The sequence below is a fragment of the Cicer arietinum genome, chromosome 5, assembly GCF_000331145.2.
Source record: "Cicer arietinum cultivar CDC Frontier isolate Library 1 chromosome 5, Cicar.CDCFrontier_v2.0, whole genome shotgun sequence".
NCBI lineage: Eukaryota > Viridiplantae > Streptophyta > Magnoliopsida > Fabales > Fabaceae > Cicer > Cicer arietinum.
In genome coordinates this window covers 73,638,805-73,649,156 of record NC_021164.2, presented here as the reverse complement: position 1 = coordinate 73,649,156, position 10,352 = coordinate 73,638,805, and the positions used below count along the sequence as shown (strand labels likewise).

At 29.4% G+C, this 10,352-nt stretch overlaps 3 protein-coding genes across 3 annotated transcripts in view; 2 read left to right on the top strand and 1 right to left on the bottom strand.

Annotated features, from left to right (window-relative positions):
* Positions 1–1,534, top strand: part of LOC101500659 (ylmG homolog protein 2, chloroplastic) — a 2,698-nt gene extending 1,164 nt beyond the window's left edge. The window contains exon 3 of the mRNA XM_004501373.4: positions 990–1,534. Within this exon, the coding sequence (XP_004501430.1) occupies positions 990–1,257 (268 nt within the window). The 3' untranslated portion in view covers positions 1,258–1,534. The remainder of the gene's footprint in view (positions 1–989) is intronic.
* A 644-nt stretch (positions 1,535–2,178) lies between these two features.
* Positions 2,179–2,555, top strand: LOC101500973 (uncharacterized). The gene is made up of 2 exons (XM_027334730.1): positions 2,179–2,458; positions 2,500–2,555. The coding sequence occupies exons 1-2, from the start codon at positions 2,179–2,181 to the stop codon at positions 2,553–2,555; spliced, it is 336 nt and encodes a 111-aa protein (XP_027190531.1).
* A 623-nt stretch (positions 2,556–3,178) lies between these two features.
* Positions 3,179–6,034, bottom strand: LOC101501292 (uncharacterized). Its single transcript, XM_004501375.3, has 2 exons — positions 5,701–6,034; positions 3,179–3,974 (listed from the first exon to the last, which is right to left on the bottom strand). Exons 1-2 carry the CDS (start codon positions 5,786–5,788, stop codon positions 3,370–3,372), a joined length of 693 nt encoding a protein of 230 aa, XP_004501432.1. The 5' UTR covers positions 5,789–6,034; the 3' UTR covers positions 3,179–3,369.
* Between the last annotated feature and the right edge of the window lie 4,318 nt (positions 6,035–10,352).

Below are 10,352 nucleotides of genomic sequence, written 5' to 3'. Positions count from 1 at the left end.
CTGCTGGGGCGCATGACTTGCACTTTGAGCATCCACAATGGTCATTGATGGTAGGGCTGTGCATGGTTAACCAAATATACGAACCTACCCACTTTTATGGTTGAGGTTTATAAACTAGACCATTTTTTCCATAAAACTGGTTTGACTTCGTGAAATGGTTTCAGATCAGTTCAGACCCAGTTAAAAACTGTTTTTTATTACAAACCAGATTTAAACTGAGTTATTTACCTTTTTTGTTGAAATGAGTTATTTGCCTTTAATTACACATATATCTTCAGTAAAAGTAAAGACAATCAGAAATAATTAGAAGTTTCTTAGAAAAAAAAGGTACAATTAGAAATTATTATAAAAAGGTCCACTGGATTTTTCAATGTGGTTACGGTGTACTGGTTATTTTGCACACCCTTAATTGATGGGAGCTGCTAAGCTTATAAGCTTTGGAGTTAATAAGCACCAATGATTGGGGGGAGTTCCTTATGGGAGCAAGGAGCCATTATAAACTCCATAGCTTATCTTCCATGAGTGGATTAGGGTGCATTTAAATAATATGTAGTTGATGAAATGTAAGCATGTGAGGTTATTACTGGGATTTATGCCGAGTTAGAAAAATGTGGTACTTATGAGGTGTTTAAGTTGAAAATGGTAAAAATGAGTGATCTGTATGCATATCAGTGTATGATGTATTTAAGAGCTCTAATGGGAGGTGTTAGGTTGTGGATGCTATTAGAGAGTACTTGAGCAGTGACATGCAATTGGCACCTGGTAGAATTTAGTTAGATACCATAAATTACCAAAACATTTCTGTTATTTTATCCCTTTATCTATGATTAATAAATGGTCTGTCTAACTTCATGTTTCTTCACTGCTTGGACATTAAACGCAGCATATAACCAATGTAGCACCAATTATTTAATGATATACAGCATACACAGATTTATTTGGTTGAAGAATTTTTGAGTGTTGAATAAAGTGATTATTGTTTGATTCAGCACCGTATGTGACCCGTATCTGAACATATTCCGTGGGCTTATCCCCCCTCTTGGAGGAACACTGGATCTCTCTCCCATCCTAGCATTCCTTGTCCTGAATGCCTTCACTAGCACTGCTGCCGCACTCCCTGCTGAGCTTCCAGTCGCAGAACAATCTAAACAAGGTCTTGAAGCAAGATTACAGTCTACTGATGTTACTTCTTCACAGAAGAAATGGATGAGACGGATTCGAGAGATCGGGTCAAAGACCTCCACTCGGGCCAATTAGAATATCATAATATATTCGTTTGCACATCTGTCTGTGTGTTTATTTAATTTAAATAGGTTTCTGTTGTAACTTCACAGTTATGATAGTGCTAGGCAACACAATTTTCGGGCCTGTGATTCCCAAGATTTTAAGAGTTTTGAGCTTTGCTGTACCCTTGTTCTTAATATGAAAGGTGATTACTTTCAGAAAAACTAGAATTTATGCCGATACAATGACTCTGTGACAGTTTGGCAAAAGCTCTGAATTTATTAGAATCATGTCGATACTTTTTCTTTTCTCCTTGAATTCTCGTACTGTTCAACTGCTGATACACAAAAGAGATTTTTTTTTACCCTCTTAAAAAAGCTCTCAAGCACGTGAGGATTGTGCGTCTCTTTATAATAAGTGATTTGGGGGTGCACATGCATACCAGAAACAGCATCTGATTCCAAATGAAATTTAAGCACAGCAGCGAATATTGTAATTTGTTAATAGAGAATCGGATTCATAATCACATCCATGCAATGTGACAAGTATAACAACTGGAGTATGCATGCGATTTCTACACTCAATCATTATTACAGAGAAAACTGTTGCAGTATTTCCCAACAGTGCCTAATACAACATTATTAAATCCGTAGATTAGTCTATGATATTATTCAAGTAAACTAGTTTTATATTTCTTAAAATATTATATCTTATTGTCTCTACTCTTTCCTCTCCCAAAGTAGTGCGGTATTGTGAAAAGGGAGTAACTGAATGTAGGTGGTGCTTATTAATATTTTTTGCTTGGAAAAAGTAGGATTCCCATCACCATAATGACATTAGGCCATTAGGGTGGTCACTTTTCCCTTACACTAACACCGTATTCATTTTGGCACAAAAACATTAGCTAGTTCTCAGGGAGAGAACCAAGGCCACTCATAGATCATAATACAGTGAATGGAACTTGGAGCTTGCAGAAGAGGAGGTAAATTTTCTTCATATGAGAGACTAGCTACCATAGGTTTGGTAGTTCTAGCTGTTGCTTCTCCTCTTTACATGGATCGCAAGCCAGAGGAGAGTGACTTGGAAGATGATGAACAGACCATAAACTCTGCTGTTTGGTTGCCTTTGCTGCTCTTTTTATTGATTTTATGCATAGCTTTATCAGCTTTCTTGGACCGGAGCTTCACCGAGTTTGATCGTCACTGGATTCACAGAGTCAGTGGTTCTTCATGTGGTATATTTGCGACTATTACTATTCTTTTTCTTATTTTGAAGTGGAAATCGTCACTGTAATGTTCTGTGATGCTCGAACTTGTGTTGTGAGATATTGAGAAGTGTGTATGAATTTCTCTTGTACCATCCTAGTCATTCTCTCAATAATTCTATAATTTTCCTAGTCATTCTCTAAAAAATATGATTAAAGCCAAATATGAGTGGCTAGAGTTCAAAAATATGCCTAAGTTAAATAATTCTATATCTTTCTTAGTTATTCTCTCAATAATTCTATAACTTCCCTTCATATGCCAAAGTCAAGAGCCAAAAAATCTTCATAGTCATTCTCTCAATAATTCTGTAAGTTTTTTTAAACTTAATGTATATATAATTACTATAATTCAAATATGATCGTTTGGCTCTGCACTGCTAAAAAATAGACTAAATTAGTGATATAGAAAAAGATATTTTCTGTCTAGTTTTTGAAGTTTATAGGCGGTGATGTGGTGTTATAGTGTCTTGGCAATTTTAATCATTAATTCGTTTTTATGTTAGTATTATTCCGTTTTTGTTTGTGTTAGAATCATCCATAGATAATTATTGAACTCAATTCTTTCTGTTGTCTAGTAGCATTTTTTCACTCTCTTTAGAACTAGAGTACATTCTAGAATGTCCAAATTGATGTATCTTGACTTCCGATTATTAAACAATCAAAGCAAAATTTGTATTCCTAGAAAAGAGATTTACAAGAGCCAATACCACATATTTCATAGGTAAAAACATTAAAGATATGAAGACAATTTGGCATGAATCTCTCAACAAATCACAAAATCAAAATAATGGAAAGAAGAGGGAAAAAAAGAATAGCTGAGACCAAGCCTCTGTAATGACAAAGAAGGCCCCTAAAAAAGTGGAAATCCATACAATTCATGATCACAATGGAAAAGCAAATCCCATTGCAATTGAAACTGAAACAGCAAATAGCCACATCACACTAACTGGTGACCAATCATGAGCACCACTGCAATCATCATTAGCTCCACTATAGCAACCAGGTTTTGTTGTTTTAGCCACACCACCCTCAAAAGCAAAGGTACTATTAGGTTTGCCATTGCTAAACAACACACACCAGAAATAAGGAGACCCTCCATCAGTACCTGTCACAGCAGCACCAACCTGAGTGTGATTCTTACTGTAGAGTATGTCTAAGCTTTTCTGGTTTCTTATCAGGATTTCGGAAAACGCCTCAGGTGCATGGACATACTTAGTCTGGCACCCCAGGAAACGACCGGTTATAGGAGCAAGAGTTGATGCCTGAACACCACATGTTGGGGCAAAAACTTCAGCAAATTGAGATTCAGTAGGTTTCTTGGCATCAGGTCCACCCACAGCACCACAATCACCCTGGTATGCCTTAATGTATTGTAGAGCAAGACATGCGAGCCCCGGGTTGTCAGTTAAAGATGAATCCTTGTGAGCAGTTCTGTTTTCGTTCAGCGCAGCTACCAACTTGTCCGCAGGGTTATTAGCAACTTTGACTGCAAAGGTGTTTTCATAATGCCACACATGTGAATTTAGCGAACACACAAGTGGGTAAAATACTAGTGAATACAATAAAAGAAATTTAATCATTTAATAAGGAAATAAATACAACTATGAAGTAAGGATTCAGAATCATAGATAAGTTGGTATTTGGAAACTTTCAGTAAGCCAAAAGGAGACTGTATATTGTGCGGAAAACAGTCATACGTATAAAATCAGTGAAAACGTCCAAATATGGGTTAACCAACACCAAATCTCAAAGCAATCATAAACATCATTTTATATTATTTCATATCTGATACAGAAGCCATATTGAAAGCTAGATATTTATTTGTCCACAACATGTTCTCCGCTCTTAACCAACACCAAATCTCAAAGTCCTAAATCCCAATGCTTTCTGTGTCAATAAGGTTGCCCATTCAATGGTTTCCTAAATTAAGTCCTAATTAAACTCCCATAGGCGTCACTTTTTAAAAGCACTGTAGCATATGAAAGAATAGATAATGATGTATTACAGCTTGGTCGAGATAACTATAACTAATGACAATGGAATGAAATGGAACTGAATAGAATGCAATTGAAGCTCAGTTTTTTTAAGGATATCAAATTGAAAAATCATAACTTTCTCAATTATTTGGTTACTTCATAACAACAAAAGTCCCATCTTCAAACTAAGGTACCTGGTTATAAACTACTTCACAACTTATTTCATAATCACATCAAAAGTTTCATTTCTTTCCTAGAACTAAAAACATAAAAGACAGTAAAACTTGTCTTCTTTCAACAAAATTAATCTAGGAGAGATCACAGAAATAGTTCTTAAACAGTAAGCCTCAACTGGGTTGTTGCTATTATACTCAACACATGGCCATGGTACATTTTTGGATGGGAAAATGCATTAACATACATACATTAATAAATACAAGTTCAGGTAGTGTAAAATGCCAAAACAAAGGAACCCAAGAGGGTGGTGAATTGAGCCATGCTCTCTATTGAATTCAGAATGTAAAACAATCAACAGAACCATTTACAAAAAGCAGTCAGTATACATAAATTCATGAGTGCAAAGGAAGGAACTAACTTCCAACTAACCAACGCCCAACTAACTAACAGAAAACTGAAAAAACAGATACTAAGCTAACAAACTAATTGCATCAGCTAATTACAGCAATTAAATTAGGGATTAGGATTAACAACTACTAATATCTATACTTCACCATGTAGATTTTCCCACACTAACTCCAATCCGCACAAAAACAAAGACCATAAACTTGAATAAGTTTTGAAGATGAAGATATGAATGGTTGTCCAAATGAATCATCAAGAATCACCAGATATCCTTAACGAATTCTCCTTTTGACCCATTAATTAATTAATTATCAAGAATCGGTCATGGACAGTTCTCTACATGATAAATTTCAATAGCAGCCAAGAACATTGAAAAATGCAACTAACTAACTTGTAATCAATCAAGATCTACTACTGAACAGCTCGCACCTTCACTGTAAAATGCTGAATTTGTACAAACTAGTTTCTTTTGAAATTAAAATATCAAAGATGCAATCATAGAAAAAGGAGCTACATTGGACCAGATCACAAAGACTAACACTTAAAAGATATTAAAAATCAAAATTTAAAGTATATTACTCAAGTAGATTCCAAATCTGACACAGTAACAAACCAGTCGATAAAAAAAAAAAAAAGACTTGTGTTTAGACTTACTTTGAGTATCAGCAGTAGCACCCATTGAAGCAGCATGAAGAAAGGAAAGAATGAACAAAAGAGACCACACTGTGAAAGTTTTTGCCATTTTTGATGATTTGAGAAAGAAGAAACGAAAAATGAAAACAGATCTACTCCTTTTGGTGAAGAAAATCCACCAACCGATACTTGTTTCTTTTTCTTTCTTTGGTATAGCTACCTGAACTCAAGTACCTTATTAAAGATTCTGGAAGTTTTATAACATTATTTATTTATAAGGAAGAAAGGGATTTTCAATTATGGAAACTATACTCGACTTCGTATTCCTAATCAAATTACTTCATTTTCTGTCGGTGAGGTTATATTTATTCAAAACGGGAAAATTAATCAATATTACGAGGGAATCAACAAATTATCATTATTTAATATTGATAAATTGCCAAAATAATTTTTTATTTTTTTTATCTTTTATATGCCACATGATTGATTTATAACAGAAATATAGGATTAGTTAATAATTAGTTACAATTCTCATGAATGTTTTTTATTTTTTATTTTGACAAAACTTGAAAGTTTGTTAATAATTGTTGATAAGTAACCATCCAATATACTTTTGAGTTTTGACAGATCCAACATCCATGTACTCTCTCTATGTATAGGTGTTTATTTTCATAACTTTTTAAATTAATTCAATGTATTTAATACCATTATGTTGATATTGATCAATTGGTAATTTCATGAATATCCTCATTATTCTATCTATGAGATTCCAGACTGTCTTTTTTATCAGTATAATTGGTGAGATCTTTACAATTTGTTAAACACGACGGAAGATGAAAATCTGTCGAAAAAGATTTACTTTTAAAAAAAAATTAAGAATTAAATTTATGTGCATTTCGTGTGTAAATTTTTTTATATAAATTTAAAAATAAAATCATGTTTTTAAATATTTAAAAAATATAAATAATTTAATGATAATGAATTTAATTTTCAATACATTGTCACTATAAAGTTAGTTAGGTAAATAATTAGTTGTGATGTAATATTATAAATTTTTAAAGGATGGTACATATATATCTATTCATTCCTAATTTTATTTCTTTTGTAATTTTTGTTTATAATAATTTTTAGAAGCTGTCAAATGACGATAAGATTTGGTGAATATATTTTTGAGGAAGATTATGTGAATATTTAAAATAGAAAAGTTTTCTTTAATGAAATAAATATAAAATAAAGATGAGTTACTTATACATAAGAATTGAAATAATTATTTATAATCTTTAAATTCGAATTCAGTCAATAAATATAAATATTAAATAGTTGAATGTCTTGTGTTATATTTAAATGACTCTATAAGTGTCACATATAAATTAATTATTATAAATTTATAATTTTTTGTTAAATAAAAAAATAGTCATTCAGATAATACTAAAAAAAAATATTTATTAATTAGCTAACAAAAATATTTCACGGTGACAATGGATTTAAATCTACCTCCCTATAAAATATAAGTTGGTTGCTTACAAATTGGACCAACATTTACTCGCTGAAAAAAAAAACTATTTTGACTTGTTTATAAAGCAATTACTCTTTTTTGACAATTTATAAAACAATTACTTGAATTTGAGTTAAATAAAATACATAACTCGGAGATCATCAAAATTTTGGAACAAATCTCGTACGGAGAGGTAGGGAAAAATATATCAAAATTATGCATATATCAGACTAAAATTCTTCGTTGAAAGATATATTGGTCAAAAATACTTTAACTTAATTTTTTTTTATTTTTTTTAATTTATGTTTTAGCTCTTTTATTTTTATCAACTCATAAAATTATCTTTTTATTTTAAGATTTAACAGTTTGTCTATCATTATAATTTTTTAATTAAAATATAATGATTTAACATACTTTAAATAACGTGATATATAATTATTAACACACATGAAATCATAATAAAATCTCTAAAAATTTAACTTTCAACCTCATAATTTTTTTTTTGTAATTTAATTAATGACATATAAACAAATAATGTATTTAGATGATTATTATATCACGACATTGTATGTATCGTTCAAAATATGTCCAATTGTAATTTATTAATTCAAAAGTATGAGTGAATAACAAAAATTGACGTTTTTAAAAATAAGGGGATCAACTCCGTAAATTGATGAAAATAAAGAGACCGAAACTATAATAATAATTATTATTTTCTTATCTACTATACTCTTGTTTAAAATTATTTTGATATGCGATTCATCTAAAATTTTGGATTAGATTTAGCCAAACTCTTACAAAATTGACTTATAAAGTACGAATTAGATTGTGACACGTACTTGCGTGAGTGTTAATATATTATCATATATATATATATATGCATATGCAATTTTTTAACTGTAAATATATAATTATTTTTCACTACAAAATAGATAAAAACAAAAATATAAAAGTCGAGTGTAATTAATTATATAATTAATTGTTCACATCGAGATTGAGGAGAATATTAAAATTTTAAATATGCCAATTGAAATGAAAATAATTTTTTCTTTCATATACATCATTTATTTATTTGTTTATCCAATTTAAATTTTTATTTTCTTGCAATATTGTCACTCCTAAATTGTTTTAGTTGAAAAATTATTCATAATTATTTTTATTGAATAATCCGCGACCATTTGCATTAATGATAATGTGTCGCTTGTTATGCAATACAACTAAAAGTATTGTAAACTTTAAATTAGAGAGCTCAAGTCGAATAACATTTTTTAAAATTAAATTAAAATTTTCAAGATATTATCGTGATAAGTTGTCATCTTAATTATCAATTTACATATAATTATTTGTACTACATAATCTCTTTCAAAAGAGATTTCTACTTTATCATTGTCTGTAGCAAAGACAAACCAATCTTAATGGTTTAGGATAACATCTTTCATACAATGTTGCTCTATATATACATAATGACTTTTATAGTTTCTTTTTTATTAGAGATTCTGTTAACTTTAACCTTTAGTTTATTTATTAGAGATTCTGTTAACTTTAATCTTTAGTTTAAAGGTTATTAATTTTTCTATAAGCGATAGATGTAATTTAAGCAATACTTTATTTCTATTTATATGCAATTAATTACAATTGATACATATTTTAATTAAGGTAGCTTATCTAAGGAATATAAAAGAGTTTTAAGAATAGATTTCATATGTAAAATCGGGAAAAACTAATGTAACTACTACTTTATTTATATTTATCTATAAAAAAATATTTCAACGATTAATAATAATATTGAATATTTTATTATTCTATAAAGCGAGATTAAAAGTAAAATAATAATTTCAACGACAACTGATTTTAAATTTAAATATAGTGTTATATTTAAATTAATTTGTTAACACGTGATATTCTGATTAAAGTAAATGTCAATTTCAATTATTAAAAGAAAAAATCAAAACTTTTAAAGAATAAAACATTGTCAGTCAATTTTTTTTATTAAAAAAACAACAAAAACAATTAAGTTAATGTTATTTAAAATTTTATTATAGTTGGGTGAGATGTGAGAAGACTGAATTCTTGAATGTTGAATCAATTAAATATGTAAGGGTTATGTTTGAAGGTTGTATCAACTTTGTTCATAAAATTACATTTTTTTTTTTAATAATTGGAGGATATAAGCTATATATTGATGCAGTGAAAATTAAATGTTTGATGAAAATCTAATAGAATGAAAAATAATTACAAATATTTTAATTATTTCTTATATATAAATTCAGTTTTTCAAATTTAAAATATGTACTTTTGAAATGTATGGATATGTTTTGATTTCAAGTTTTTTTGTCTTTGGTGCCCATTAAAATGTCTCAAAATACAAAAGGTGTTTTGCCTAGTTTGCGTAGACAATTTATATTTGCAAATGATCACTATAACTTTTATGATGAGATAATATTAGTAAGACATTTTGTTACTAATTTATATGACTTGATATATTTGTTGTGGCTTGAGTGACCCGATGCGACTAATATGATAGTATGTAATCAAACAAATCTTAGAAAACCTTTGATATCATTTTAAAAATTAGATTGATCTTAACTCAACCGTTACTTTTAAAATTTGGGTTGATCATAACTCAATCATTACAAAATCAACTTATAAGATAACGACAATCCACCATACATTTCCAATCGGCATCTCATGCAATGCAAATCTTTTAACAATTCAAATATTTATTTTGGAGAAGTTATGAGATATTTAAGAGAAATCTATGTGTAAGATAAAAATTTAGACAATTCTATTATTTGAATATAATTAAATAACGATTTTAGTTTTTTCTTCTTTCAATTTTAGATTTTTTCATGTGGAGTTATTGTATTATGATTGTATTCCTTAATAACATTAAGCTAAAAATTATTTTGATTATTAAAATTAATAATATAAAACTTTGACTCTTTATCCTAAAGTTTGATCACAAAAAATAAATAAAGAATATCAATATAGACAGAGAATAATATATCATGTAAGTTGAAATCAAATGGTAATTGTAATAATATTTAATTTAATATACTGAAGCGCGGTTCATTTTAAATTTTAATAGAATGAAGGGTATATTTGCAATTATGGTGGGAAAAGAAAGGAGTGGTTTGTTTGTGAGGAGAAGAAAAGCTAACGGGAAAGGGAAAGGGAA